General features: G+C 38.7%; 1 protein-coding gene across 2 annotated transcripts; it reads right to left on the minus strand.

Moving 5' to 3' along the window:
• Nucleotides 1-545: 545 nt before the first annotated feature.
• On the minus strand, nt 546-13,451 carry si:dkey-206d17.12 (uncharacterized protein LOC563108 homolog). Of its 2 annotated transcripts, none has more exons than XM_041809500.1 (6): nt 13,290-13,451; nt 11,136-11,667; nt 6,706-6,845; nt 2,756-2,990; nt 2,579-2,679; nt 546-2,361 (listed from the first exon to the last, which is right to left on the minus strand). In XM_041809500.1, the coding sequence occupies exons 2-6, from the start codon at nt 11,630-11,632 to the stop codon at nt 1,427-1,429; spliced, it is 1,908 nt and encodes a 635-aa protein (XP_041665434.1). In that variant the 5' UTR covers nt 11,633-11,667; nt 13,290-13,451; the 3' UTR covers nt 546-1,426. The 2 variants fall into 2 exon arrangements, with proteins under 2 accessions (XP_041665434.1, XP_041665433.1); XM_041809499.1 differs by having other exon boundaries at nt 11,136-11,670.
• Nucleotides 13,452-14,960: the final 1,509 nt, after the last annotated feature.

A 14,960-nucleotide genomic window follows, 5' to 3' on the forward strand; every position in this document is an offset into this window, starting at 1 on the left:
GAAACTAAATTAATGCAGAAGTTTTGTGAATACAAAGCCTTTGAATAGTTCATTCTCCTCTGTAACTAGTTATTAATCTACGTCTTGCGTTAGATAACTGGATTTCTGACTTAATCTAGCTTGATTTTAACACCAGCTGAACTTTTACTTTATTTTTAATGCAGTGAAATCTCACAGTACAGCTCTAAACTTTCATATTTTGTCGTATAAACTGTTCTAGACTAGATATATTCACATATTAACATAGCGTTAGGACTCAACCGTCTCTGTACACGTATTCCATCAGCTGAGGATCTGTACTGACAGCGGTTAACATCATTAAAATGTAGTTATTTTTTTAAAAAGCTCTTTCAGCTGAAATAAAGTTGTTTACTGCTTATTCCCGACTGATATCTGTCACTCATCCTTTCTATAACTCTGCAGCTGGAACAGCTGACTCGTGCTGTCTGTGACTTCACATGCATGCTTTTACAGCCCTGCCCACCCAAGTGAGAGCACGGGTGTCTGTGGAAACACAAACTATTTTGGGGTTTAGCGTACCAAACCATACCAAACCGAACTGAATCAAACCGGACCCCCTGATGGAAACACGGCTTTAGGGTACTGTCAAGGTGGGTAGTAGGGTTACTGAGAGCCCCTGGTCACGCTGTGGATGTCCCAAGGGCCTAAAAACTGCTGGTGGTCTCTAGACGTGTTACAGGGTCTGAAAAGGTTCGGACAAAAGAGATACAGTCGAGCTTGACCTTAGCTACCAAGTGACACGTGTCAACCCTAGGTTGTGGCACACTGAGCCTCATGTTGAATCCTTAGCACCCGACATGCCTAAAACTAATGCACATGACTGTAGATGGGCATGCTGTAGCTGTTTTCCAGGAGGCTTGAGGCCTGCTTAAGTTTCCCCTCTTTACATGTTATTACACTGACTGATTTTAAGGTGGAGATAGCATTTCGACATGGTGACTGCCAACGATAGGCTTCAAAATGCTTCTCTAGAAACCAGTATCATCACCAAGACTATGCCAATTGTTTACATTGGTTTTATAAAGTAGTGGAAGTATGCTAGAGCTAATGCTGAATGCTAACAGTATTTGTTGTCTAGAGGCAGCTGACTGTAGCTTACGTCTACAATATGTAAGAACATTTTGATGAAACTCAAATACCTCCAGGTGCCAATCTCACAATCTCAACTACCATTTTGTTTCTGATGGATTGATACTGATTAGTATAATTTCCTATGTTTAGGATGTACTATTTGAAGCAGAGTAGTAGGTGGGGGAGGAAAATGGATGCTGTGAATCTGGTACAACAGTACCACAGCATTCACTGTATAATCAAGGTGGATACCACATTACAAAAACACACTAACTCATGTTTATCTTTTGCCGTCTTTCCACTGAAAGACGGGGTTTCACACCGGTTCTGGACTTCATCTCAGTGAACCATTCTGACTTTGCAGCACAAGGATCTCTGCAACCAGTTTCTGTGGATCCAGCTGCTGAGGAAACATGTCCATGGCTGTGTCCACCAAGTTGGCACTAAAGATGGCAAGGAGCTTCTTACGGACCACTTCCCTCTGCTTCCTAATGTCACTGGGATTAGGCTGTGTCCCCTGTGGATGCTCCCAATGTGAGGGCTCCTCACGCAGGTTACAACCTGCCAGAGGATGTGCCCCAAGTGGATCTGACCAGTACTGCTGCTGGCGCCCATGGACTCTGCTGTGCTGGAAATTGGTTGGCTGACTGTAAGCCGGCACGCTGACAGGGTACGTCCCATAGCCCGCATAAGGCTGCAGACCATAGGGTGTCAAATCAGGACTGTAGTGTGGGTGGTGATGCTGAAAAGCTGCTGTAGACCCAGGACCATGAGAGCAGCAGCTGCATGGAGCACAGTACTGCTGTCTTACATTGTGGGAATGCTTGGAGCTCCCATACTTGTCACTCATACTCCATGGAGCCTCAAATGGCTGACTGTCTATAGAGCCTAAACCAGAGTCCAGCTGCTCCTGAGACCCACTGTGCTGCAGCGAACTTTGATCAGAAGATGACTTATGACTGCTCTTCTCCTTTCTGGATGTGGACCTCTTCCCAGAGCGATGACTTGTCTTCCCCTTAGCTACAGTTTCATATTTATGTTCCTTCTTTAAGGAAGTGCTCTCATGTCCCAGAGTTAGTTTCTTTGCCATATCCTCCACCAATGAGAGGCTCTGTCCAGGCACGGGACTAGAGCAGGCTGAGGGTTGTTTCTGAGCGGTGGAGGGGTGCTTAGCGTAGTCCCGAAGCTCATCAGCAACAGAGCGGTTAGACTGGATGGCACGATTAGGATGGTGAAACTTGCACTTCATTCCATAAGTACATTTCTTCCCTGAGATAACAAAACAGAAGATTAGCATCACTGATCACATCTAAAACTGACGTCTAGAGACAGTCAGCAGGTTTAAATGCACAGTAAGGTTGAGCTACGGTTGTGGCTTTTTTCAGCTTATTAAAGAATAGCTTTCATTTGAGTGACCATCTGGAGGCTATGGGCCATAAGAGCAGAAATCAAAATGATATAAATAATGTTCTCGAACTTTTCTGACCATAAGGGCATGGCTTTTTCTTCTGATTCTTTGGAAACCTTCTCAGGAAGTTCTCCAACGTTGGTCCATGTCTTCCCAGAGGATCATCAGGAGGCATAAACCTGGAGGATAAAATTCACACTTTAGACCAAACGCACGCCCACAAACACAGCCAAGAGTGCCGAGAGCAAAACTCACTTGTTATTGACAAAGGAGTACATCAGCAGCCTCTCCTCGATGAAGCGCTTCCAGTTAGGCTTCTCTACCTGCAGGTCCCGGTACATGTCGTTGGATACGATGATGCCGTCAGACTCGTAAGCCTCTTTGACGATGAAGCAGTCATCATTACAGACCACTCGTTTACCTGCGACACGCCGAGACGGGGTGAAGACGAGAAGCTTCTTCTTCTCCAGGTCTCGTAGGATGTGCTGATCTGTAAAAAACATGGAGTCACAGTAGGGAATCAATGACATGTAAAGATGGATAGCTTTGGTCACTTAGGGGCAGAATTACAGCTTTGCCATATCCTTGACTTTTAAAGCAAATAGTTGTCTATTTAAAAATCAATCAATCATGGTGGATAATTATAATGAAATTAGAGACGTTTTTGTTTGTTTGTTTTTGTTTTTAGTTTAATCAAGGAAAACTCAAAAACACTACAGTTAAATTTAAGCCAACAAAAAGTAAGTACTTTTAGTTTTTCTCTCTAAATAAACTTAATGTGCCAAACTGTAGCATTAATGTAAAATACTCAGATTAATGCACTATCCATACTCTAACTATTATACAATACTTTTAAATGTAGAAGACTAGTTTCATGGAAGAGAGGGGGATCATTCAATTCTACTGATACTGATCTGCTTATTCATATAAATATCATTACTGACAACCAAACCTTTGCTTATAACATCAATACTTAACTATTATTCAGTGGAAAGATGAGACAACAATCTGTTCTTAACAGAACTTGTTTTACTGTTTTATGTTTCAAAGAGAGCGTGCATATCTCTTCTCCAAACAACTATATTTATTTTTAGTTTGTCGCCACAACCACATTTTTCTTTTCTTTAAGTTACATTTGAACACAACATGATATTTTATCTACATCCATCTAACTGTCATTGAACTTGAATGCATCATGGCATATTACTGTTCTCCTAGCCAGGCCTGCCCTTAGATTTGGCCGGGCCCCTGAAAAACCCAGAGAACCTGTCCTCTGTTGTTGTGATTTATTTATATTTATGTGCTGGATTAGTAGCATTTGGAGCTAGCATCCCAGCTAACAGTTGCTTCATTTTAAGCTGAAAAATGTGTCAAGCCATTATTGGGTTCTGATGTTGAAATTATTTATTCAAGCAGCTTTCTTTAACCCCTTTATCATTTTCTTCCACCAATTTTTTGCCACTTTTAACCATTTTTCCTCACTTTAAACTCATTTGTACTGCTTTTAACCCATTATGTCAGTTTCATGTTTTCTGCGCCTTTTTTTGCCAGTTTTTAAACCATTTTCACCACTGTTTGCCCATTTTTGCCACTTTTAGCCCCTTTTCACTACTATTTCTTCCTACTTATTCAAACTGTAATTGCATTTTACTCTTTGTTATGCCTACTTTTTGCCATTTTAAACCCATTATGGCCTCTTGTTACTGCTTTTCAGCACCATTTGTTCCTGCCTGTTTTGGTCCCTATTAACCCATTTTTTTGCCAGTTTAAAAAGTTTTTTGCCACCTCTAACCCATTTGTGCTTCTTTTAACCCATTTTTACAACTTTGTAATCCTATTTCACTAACTTTTCTTCCCATTGTTGCCACTTTTAAGCTATTCTGCCACTTTTTAAACCTTTCCATCACTATGTCTGCACGTATTTGCCACATTTAACCTATTTTTTCAGCTTTTAGCCTATTGTCATCTTGGCTTACCCATTTTTCCACTGTAAACCACTTTTCAGCACTTTTTCTGCCCATTTTTCCAATGTTAACTGCATTTCACTATTTGTTACACCATTTTTTGCCACTTTTAACCCATTATAATTCTGTTTCAAGAAAAAGGGTTTACATTTAGAAGAAGGCTATATACTATGGCATCAATATATAAAAAACATTTGTTGCTTTATGGGCGGCCTTGTTTCTAGCTGCAGCGATTATCGTGAGTCTGAATGTTACCACCAGCTTGGGAAGAGCTGAGTTTAATCAACCAGGTAGAACATTTTGGTTTGATTTAATGAAATAAAGCCTGTGGCATATACAAAAGAGCGACAGTTTTAAACTCCCTAACAGCCTGTGCTCTCTCTGTCAAACTGCTTCATACAGTAGTGTACAAACATGCAGGCTCCTTCTGCCTTCTAAGTTTATCACAGATCTATTCTTAGTTAATCAAAGTTTTGTCTTTCTCTTGGGGAAAGGATGATTGATGAAAACTTTGTCACAGTTTAGTCACCAAACCTAGAACTGAGCAGGTGTCTAAAAACTCCTAGAAAAATATCTTGACCCTTGTCAGCTTTGGTTACTTTCTTTGTAGCTGACTATGTCTGTCTGCTGTTTGGTAATATAGAGTTGAATTTTAACCAAAACTCTAAGCAGTGTTAATTTTGTCGACTAAAACTATGACTAAAAATGTTAGTCGACGGCCTTTTTTACCATGACAAGAACTAAACAAAAACTAATAAAAATAAATTTGTGATGACTAAAACTGGCAAAAACTAAGTTTAGTTTTCATCAAGATGACTAAAACTAGACTAAAATGTAATGTAATTTTCATCAGACATTCAAAATCCATGATATTGCTCTACTGGTGGTATATCTGTTAAAAAACAATGCATCTGTAGCTATTCTGCCTCTCAGCTGTAGAAAGCAGGGACCCCAGGTTTAGCAGGGTGCAGAGAACGCACCACCATGATTTGGTACCAAATTAAAGCAGGAAAATAAGTGCTTGGACTAAAAGTAAAGACTAAAATGTGAGGACTTTTTATAGACTAAAACTAGACTAAAATGTTTTGAGTTTTCATCGACTAAAACTGAAAAGGGTAGAAATGACTAAAAGGTGACTAAAACTAAAAGACATTTCGTCTAGAGACAAAGACTAAAACTAAAATTAAAAACAGTTGCTAAAATTAACACTGACTCTATGGTATCAGGGGTTGCAAAACAATGAGCTAAAAGTTACTTTTGAACTATTTGTACCGAGAGAGAACTGCAAACTAAAGAGATAATCCTCTGTAGGTTTTGTTATTTTCTGTGAATCCATTAAATATGCATTTCAATAAGGATATTTTTATTCGTTTGTACCAAGCTGATTGTACTCTCAACGTCAATGTAATGAGGACATGTTCTTGATTACACCTGAAGATTAAATAAAGGTTCAATGAGTGAATAAACTATGACGAATCATATCACAGTGAAGCACATTTCATTTCAGGAACCACAGATGTATTTTAATTTGGGCCTTTCCCAGAAGATGAATTCAACATGTTTAATTATCAACCAGAACATCCTGCAACAAAAGCAATTTACCAGCATGAGCAATCTGTTCATCTACATAATGCAAACAAGCAGTCTGCAGTCAAAAACCACCTCAAAAATAGGCCACCAATGGCTGGAAGAGTCACTGACAGCTGGAGTCTGAATGGTTATCTTCTACCATCAAAAAAACATCGGAAAAACCCCTGTGCCTTTATCTTTTGAGCTACAGCCTCGGAGATCACGGAGTGAACAGTGAATTTACAGAGCATTTGGAAAGAAAAACCTCCATGGGTATTTCCCATGTAGAGCAGTGCTGCTGAGTTTGAGAAACAGCAGCTTCAGAGGAAACTATCCTGATTTCTTTTTAATTTTGCACTAGCTAGATGTTTATGCAAAGCAAAAACTTTTAGATAAGGCTGCAAATGCCTAATGTTTTTAATCATTCAATATCATTAGTCTATAGATATTTCTTTAAAATGTCATAAAAAGGAAGCTGTTGTTTAAGCTTCCCAGAATAACAGTTTACATATTTAGACATCATTTTGATTTTCCCATACTTTACTCAGCTTTTCAGTAATTTCTGTCATAACTACTTTTAATGAACCCTACTTTGCCTTAATTAATAATGACAGCAGTGTTGTGTGATCCAAACAGGAAGCAGAAACTAACTTTAATTTCTCATTTTCCCACCTGTGATTGGAACATCTGGCCTCGGCTGCTCCTTTCTCCATGAGGGAACAAACACTGTGATTTCAGTGTGGCCTCTTTCCAGGAAGAAGTTCACCGCCAGCTGGATTCCCATACAGGAGAAAACTTCCTTGTTCCCGTGACTGAATAAACAGAAACCATTGACAAAGAAGAGTGAGCAAGGTGTCTTAATGATGTAACTATGAACGTTAAAATTACATAATAAACACATAATCAGAACATGAGTGTGAATTTTACCATCTTAGAGGAACTAGAACGAGTGTAACCTTCTAGATCTGAAGCCCTAGACACAAACAAATAATTCCTACTGACAAGCCTAAACAAGAGAATTATTTGCTTTAAAAAGCTAAACTTGCTAGAAAATTCAATGGCTCTTCTTGGAAGGCTTTCCACAAGATTTTGGAGTGCTTCTGTGGGAATTTGTGCCCATTTATTCTGAAAAGCATTTATGAGGTCAGGATGAGAAGGCCTGGCTTGCAATCGCCGTTCCGGTTCATCCCAAAGGTGCTTGATGGGGTTAAGGTCAGGGCTCTGTGGGGTAACACTGACTTCATCAAACCATTTTTATATAGTCCTTGCTTTGTCTCGGGAACAGTAAGAATAGAAAAGGGCCTTGCCAAAACTGTTGCCACAGAGTTTGAAGCATAGCATTAGGATTGCCCCTCACTGGAGATAAGAGGCCTCGCTCAAACCCTGGAAACAGTCCCATGCTATTATCCCTCCTCCACCAAACTTCATAGTTGGCACAGTGCAGTGCCAATTAGCCTGTTTTATAAATAAGATCAAATAAACTGATTATTATGAAATGATCTTGTTCCCCTTTTTTACTTATTTTTGTTAAAGCAAAAAGTTATTTTGATACTATAATCTGATTGTACCGGATCAAAACAGACTGAACAAGACCGAATCGTTCTGTGTTTTAATGAATCCTCAGTGAATCGAATCGTAGTCTGTGAATCAAGATTCAAATCGAACTGTCCAGAGAAGGAGAGATTCACACCCCTACTGAACAACCACCAGACTGTCTACTTCTCCACTCCTCTCTCAGCTTCTTGTTGCACCACAGACGCTTGGTTTGTCTTGGAAGACTCGTTTTCATCCGCTGAGGCACTTTTCATGATGTGGAAAGATGCACTGGTGAAAAGCACCATGAGCTTACACATGTGGGTTTGCAGTGAAATTAAAGTGCCCTTACGTGGAGTTTTGAAAATATGGTCACCCTTTTCCTGGGGGCAGTAACTTCCAGGAATCTCGTCAGGAAACTAGCACAGACTGTCGGAAAAAAAGTTATCTCTCAAATGTCAAACTATTCCCGCCCTCTTCCAGGTGGAATGTATTCATTAGTTTTAATAGGTCTAACCAAGGGCTGATTTTCCTTTTTCAAATGTTTTTGTAGGCCTGAAGGCATACGTTTTACTATTCAGGGTTGTCTTGAGTATTGCTTTATGATATATGCAGTCATGTAAAAGTCTCTTTTTTCGGGGGGTTTTGTTGCAACTTTCTCATTGGCCTCCACTTTGTCCCAATTGGTATGAACAGTAAATGCTTCTTTGAAAGCATTTAACCTGAGGTGCACATGATGACACACTGTCTGTGCATATGTACAGCTGCAGAGCTGTTGAAAATATGACACTTGTCAGCTTTCAAAGTGCTCAGGGGGATTTTGAATTTGTCAAGTTTAAAGTCAGGAAAGATGACAAAACAAGGGAAGGAGAAAGCTAATGAGAGACAGGCTGTAAAATGCAGTTCAGCCTGTTCCTGATTTAATAAGATCTTTCTCTTTAAGTAGTCCTGATTTCAAGGAAACAAGGAACTCGTATACGTGCGAGCCCTGATTTGCATACAAGTTGCCTGTCTGCAACGTGCCTGAACGGGCGTGCCTCACTGGGAAAGGCAAGATGACAGAGGGGTGTGTAAACTCTGAGTATACATGCTGTACTTTTAGGCTGTCTCGCTCTCTCTGTGCTGCAAAGTGTGTGTGCTTGTCAAGGTGTGAGAAGGTGAATGAGGGAAAAGGTCGAGTGTACCCAGAGGCAGAAGTCCTCAAATTGTTGTTAATAAATCAGTTTAAGTGGCACTGAAAACCTGAGCAGGTAACAAGTTCCTGCTCAGGTTCTAACTATGACTCCATTAATGTGACAGAAAGTGGGAGAGACTTGGCACAGATGCTGCCTAAGAACGCTAAAGAGAAAAGTTAGGTGAAGCTGTAATCGTGCCTTGAATAAATGACACTAATGCTCAACAGTTCCCTGAGGTTATTTCAAAACAAATAGTGACACAACTTGCACTGCAGTTGCTCTTGAGCTCAGACAATTTTGTCAGAGAGACTTGTACTTTGGTGTCAACCAGTTATCTATGTCTGGACAATTTCTAATGGGTAGACCTTAAAATAAAAGCACTCAATTTACCTTGAGAGTGAATTTAACTACCCTTTGACCCTCTAGTTTCTTTATCAGGTCAAAGTTGACTTTGCTATAACTTCATGTTAGCACACTTCTGTTAGTATTAAGGCTAAAGCAGTACTGAATGCCACCGTGTTTGTAAAAAGGTGTGTACTTGTATTTTTTGTTTGTTTTATATCTCTGTCTACCTCTAAGCTAACCAAACTGGATTGTTAGCATGCTGCTAACAGCATTTAAATCAAAGCAGCAATGTGTGTAATTGAGTCTGAAAAAGTGAGAGGGATCTGGCTGCAGACACTGTCTGTCAGAATTGAAATACATGCTAAAAATTTCTAAATTAAATCAGATTAAACTTCAGTTTAGAGTTAGGGTTAAGGGTGAGCCAGTGAGTCACAGTAACTCTGCATTGAATCCCACTAAAAGCTTATTACACAGCTGACTGGGAACATATGGAAGAGCATGGCCTGTTCTTACCTCAAGTTAAACAAACAGTGATCCATACAGCTATTGTGGAAGGGATTACTATAATAACTACAATAACTTTGAGTCTTACATGCAAATCCAGAGCTAACACAAAGAAAGGGTTTCACTTGTTGCTTCTCAACCTTTCCTTAGGTAACAAGCACTCTAACTGGGCTGAATTCAGATAGTATTTATCATCAATTTATACCCAAAATACCATTTTTAATCAATTAGCAGTAGTTTGGTTCATAAAACTTGAGAACACCATAAAATAAAACAAAAATATAACATAAACTACATATCACTATCCTTAAGTCATCAATAAAAATTCCCTTTTTGCATTTTTAGTGAGGCACAACTGGCCAATCGCTCAGCTCCATTATCTATAGCTAAGTGATCTTCAGCAACATGGGCTTTAGCAGACTTAGATAAAGCTAACTGAGCTTGCATATTACACACGTGTATCTTACATAACTGCTTTGTGAGCTTGGCTTTAGCGACATTAGTTACATAATCTATGGAGCTATTGTAGCTATGTAACTCCGTTATCTGTAGCTAAGTTAGCTTTATCAATGTGAGCTTCAGCAAATGTAGCTAAAGCTTACATAGCAACACAGATAACGTAGATATGTAGCTTACATAATGGCTTTGTAAGCTTGGCTTTAGCTATGCTAGCTACATTAGTTACATGTCTCCATTATCTACAGCTAAGTTAGCTTAGCAATGTGCGATTTAGCAAATATAGCAAAAGCTAACTAAGCCATATATATAACATGGATACCTAGCTTACAAAGCTGGAAGCTGCACTAGCTATGTCAACTACATAACTGTGTTAGCTGTATAGTTCCATTATCATTAGCTAAATTAGCTCAGCACCATGAGCTTTTGCAAGCATAGCTAAAGCTAAGGTAATGTAGATATTTAGCTTATGTAGCTGCTTCATAAGCTAAGCTTTAGCTCTCATCTACGTTGTTTATGCAGCTAACGGAGCTATGGAAGCTACGCTGGCTGTGTTGGAGTGTTATCATGGAGGAAGAGATGTTTTCCTGCAAGCTTACTGTTTACTCGGCTTTAATAAAAGTTTTGTAGTCAGGTCTTGAGGGTCAGTTTTTTGACTTTTGGTATCCTAATTGTTACCCTAACCCTAAACAGAAAGTTAATATGATTTTATTTGTTAAGTTTTAGCAGGTATTTCTGTTCTGAGGTATACGGTGTCTCAGATGAACAGGCTGTGAGAGATGTCGTCAGAAATGAATGTTCTGCAGCCAGACTGTCGGGGCAAAGTTTGCTGCAAAGTTAAAGGTATAACCTGAAACATGTCAGTAACATCATGTTTAACATCAACTGGCATCAACCTTTGCTATGTAACGTTACTATAACTTAGTCAACCAGCTCCATTTGTTTGCTGATTACATCATCTTTACAACTTAGTACTTTAGTTCTTTGATGATTAAAAACCAGAGATAACTGCAGCTAAAGCCAGTCAAAATAGTTTTAACCAATAACAAAGCTTCAGATTTATCAATCATTCCCACTTCAGTTCCTCACCTCATGGCCACATTGCTCCCATCTATAACAATGGGTCTGAGAGCGTCTTCATCCTCTCCACTCTCCTCTCTCTGAGGAGATGATGAAGTCAGAGGAAGCTGCATCGTGGGGCCCCCAGCCTGCGTCTCCCCTCTGGGCACCAGTACAGACATGGTGGTCACTGGCCCCTGCCGGGCTCCGATCCTAACCAGCTCACCGAGGACTTTATCCGTGTCCACGTTGGGGCCGAACTTCTGGTGAACGGCCTTCACCTGAGCAGTGGAGTACCCGAGCTTGAGGAAGAAGTCCAGCTGGGTCTCTGGGTGCTGGGGGTCCGAGGATGGGTCGTGTTCACTGGGATACATTCGCTCACAGGAAAGACGGGGGTAGTATAAAGCTGTGAGGAGTGAAGGGAGGATCCATGCAGAGGTGTCAGAGTTTGTAAGGTTCATGGAGGTGTTGAGCGGGGTTTTACTCCAGGGGTGTACGACTGAGAGGGGAGTAACTTGAACATTCATCTCTTCTCACCCTGTGTAGTCCAATCATGTTCTTCCTGCTGTGACAAAATTGTAATCAATTAACAAAACAAAAATTACAAAAACCCTTGGTTTCTGTATCTGAAGTTTAAAGATGTTTTTTTTTAATCTCTCTGAAACACAGGATAGTCAAATAAATAAATCTGTGTTTGTTGTTTGGGCTTAACGATTTGAAAAAAAGGTCCTTATTGTAGTTATTTTTTCCAAAATTGCGAATAGTTTTTGAGTTCCTTGTCTAATGTATTTTCAACAAACAAAAGCAATAAATCATTCTGTACATAATACTGAGCAGATTAAACTAGGGCAGGACCATTTTAAAAATTTAACTGCAATTATTTGAACTCAAACTGCAAATTTGATATGAATTGTTGTGTTTAAGGGAATGACATTTTTTTAAGTACTTCTCATTTTGATTGAGAAAAACACCTACAAAAACAAGCCAAATCAGATTTTTTGTTCTGAAAAAAAAGCATTCATGTAACCCATTAAGTCTGTACAGTACATCATTTTTGATATTTTACCAAATGAGTTAAAACTACTGACAGACACTAAGGCTGCCCGATAGCAATAATTAAAAATGAATCTGTGACAAATGGAGGTTTCTTCTGTCTTAATATTGTTCATCTCTTACACCTTTAATGTGGTCTTTATTTACACTGTTACTTATTTCTCCTACTTCAACTAAATTTACTTGAAATTTAGTCATTATCATAAGTAATAATAACAATTCATACTATTTTAATACTGGTCTGTCAAAAGGAAAACAGTAAAAAAAAAAAGTTTGTGAAGATGGTATGGATTTATCTGGATTAATATTATAACAATTATTTACTGTGCAGCCCTTTAATGTAAGGCTAATGTTTTTGAATGTGCTATAAAAAATAGACTGTATTATTATTGTTATTATGTGTCAATATAAAATATCATTATTGCTTGTTCTTCATAAAGTCTTGAGAATATTTAACTGCTCAACTTAAATAAATTCACTGTGATGAAGATGTTATAAAGCCAAAAAGCCAAAAAGCCAAAGCCAAAAATGTTTAAAATCGTGATCTATGAAAATAATTGTTATGATTACAATTATGATTTTTGTCAAAATCGAGCAGCCCTATATAGTAGTACTTTGGTGAAAAATAAACGTTATTTCTCTTGTAAAATTAATGATCATGTCCATGATTAATCTGTTGATTATCTGATTATTATATTGTTCAAATGACTTTTTATAAGGGACTTTTTAACCTAAATTCAGATATAGTCACTTTACTACAAATAAACACACAGAAATATTGTTAATTTTCCAAATATTTCAAACGTTTTTAAAGGGTATGTAAGATGATTAGAGCTCCGAATAAGTGGCGTTTAGAAGGAAGAGATATGAGAAGTGATTCAACGATGTACTGTCTGTGATGTCCATAAATCGAGTATCGTTTCTATCCTGATCACTACTGGCTTCAATGTTTTCTCATCATTTCCCAGTCTGACTGGATTTTAGCCTCACTAATAATGTTAAGTCGATCCCTGGCTGTCTAAACTACCTGGATACAAACAAAGTGAAACGTTTACTACTTTTCTGAGCTGTTTCCCCCTCGCTGCCAGTCTGACTGAACTTCATACAAACACGTAAAGTGAAAACGCCTACCTTGAACTGCTCCTTACTTTGCTGTATGTCGTCTTTTCTTTGAGTTAAACGAGCCGGTAACTGTCACAGCTGTTCACTGCGGACACCAGAAGGATCTGTGTGAATTCTGAGCCGGTGTTAAAGGAGGAAGTTGGGTTTTTGTTCCTTTTCTTGACATTAGCAAACAACCACCTACGTCGAAGCTTGGCCAGGTCACATGATGTCGAGCCTCCTGTAGGTAAATACAGCGGTGTGACACCGCCTCTTCAGCCACTGCCTTCAATCAACTCCAGCAAATGAGGACTATCAACAGAAGCCTTAAAAAAGTGATGAAAACTTAAGTTATCTCTGAACTGAAAGAAGCACAAGGGTGCAAAAACTCCCTTAGTTTTATATGTAGGGTTACGTCTAAGACGATAGGTCTACTGAAAATGTCAAAAGTTAAGTTAGTTTTATGTGGTGTTACTCACTTAAGAACAACACATTATTGATAAATATCCTGAATTACTTGAATATACTAATTGATTCATGCATGTAGGTTGCTACATAGGCAGAGGCGGATTTAGCAATCTTAGGGCCCTATGCATACACAGGCATGGGGCCCTCCTCATCCATTGTTCTTCCACTTTTAAATTCTTTTTTTTATCAAAGAAAGTCCAAATGTAAAATTAACCAAATGACTGTTTGGAGATGTTTTTTTGTCTAAAAATTTCAAAACAGATTTCAGAATGCCCATTTGGACGGGCTATATGGACATCTAGTAACCGAAGTTTTAATATTAATTTCAATGACAAACAATTTACTCTGGTCATGGTCATGTTTTACCAACCAAAACCACTTAAAATGTGATCAAATATATTTATTTGAGCTTTAATTTATATATATTTATTAGAAAATATTTTTTTAAAATAACACAGTTACATCAAATGACTTCTTTTTGGTGTTTTTCAAATAAAAAGGTAAAAAAAAGATGTCATTATTCCCACAAATATTTACATTTCATTTACATTTTCTCATTCACAGCTGGCTTTTTTATGCCCCAATACCATGACCAAGGTTACTTATGATGTTGCACTTTTAATGGGGGTCCTCACCCCTTTTAATTCCATATGGTCAGGGAAATAATCTGGTGAAGGAGAAAAGGTTGAGTTAACTAGGTGTTCACGGGCCCCTCATAGCCCAGGGCCTCAGGTAATTGCCTTCCTCTGCCTTCACACATAGTCGTATATACATCCCGTTTATTTAGATCTCTAGAAAAGGTTACTTCTCAATATCTATTTTTATTTTGAGCACTGCAGTATTTCACTTTTTGAGGGAAAAGAAACCAACACTCAGTATGTTCTTTTAACTTTTTATTTCACATTTTAGGACAGGATGCCTGTCCCAATTTTCCATAATTAGTGAGGGCAATATATTTTACATTGGCAACACATTTTGTCTTGATTTACCCTCTATGGCAATTAGGCCTTCTCAATGGTGGTTCTTGTTTAGGATCAGATGGAAGCTTTGGCAGCAAAGGAATATGTATATCAGGTACCTCTGTTGGGAGCGGGACTGGTGGAATTATCAGGTGTGGGATTTGGTCTGGTTTCTTTGTTTCATCATCTTTATCAGTGATGGGAAGAGTTGGCAATTCTATTGTAGGTAGAAACGCTGGTAGAGTTGGTAAACCAGGAGATTGACCTGAAACCT

Source organism: Cheilinus undulatus, linkage group 16, assembly GCF_018320785.1.
Source record: "Cheilinus undulatus linkage group 16, ASM1832078v1, whole genome shotgun sequence".
NCBI classification, from domain to species: Eukaryota; Metazoa; Chordata; class Actinopteri; order Labriformes; family Labridae; genus Cheilinus; species Cheilinus undulatus.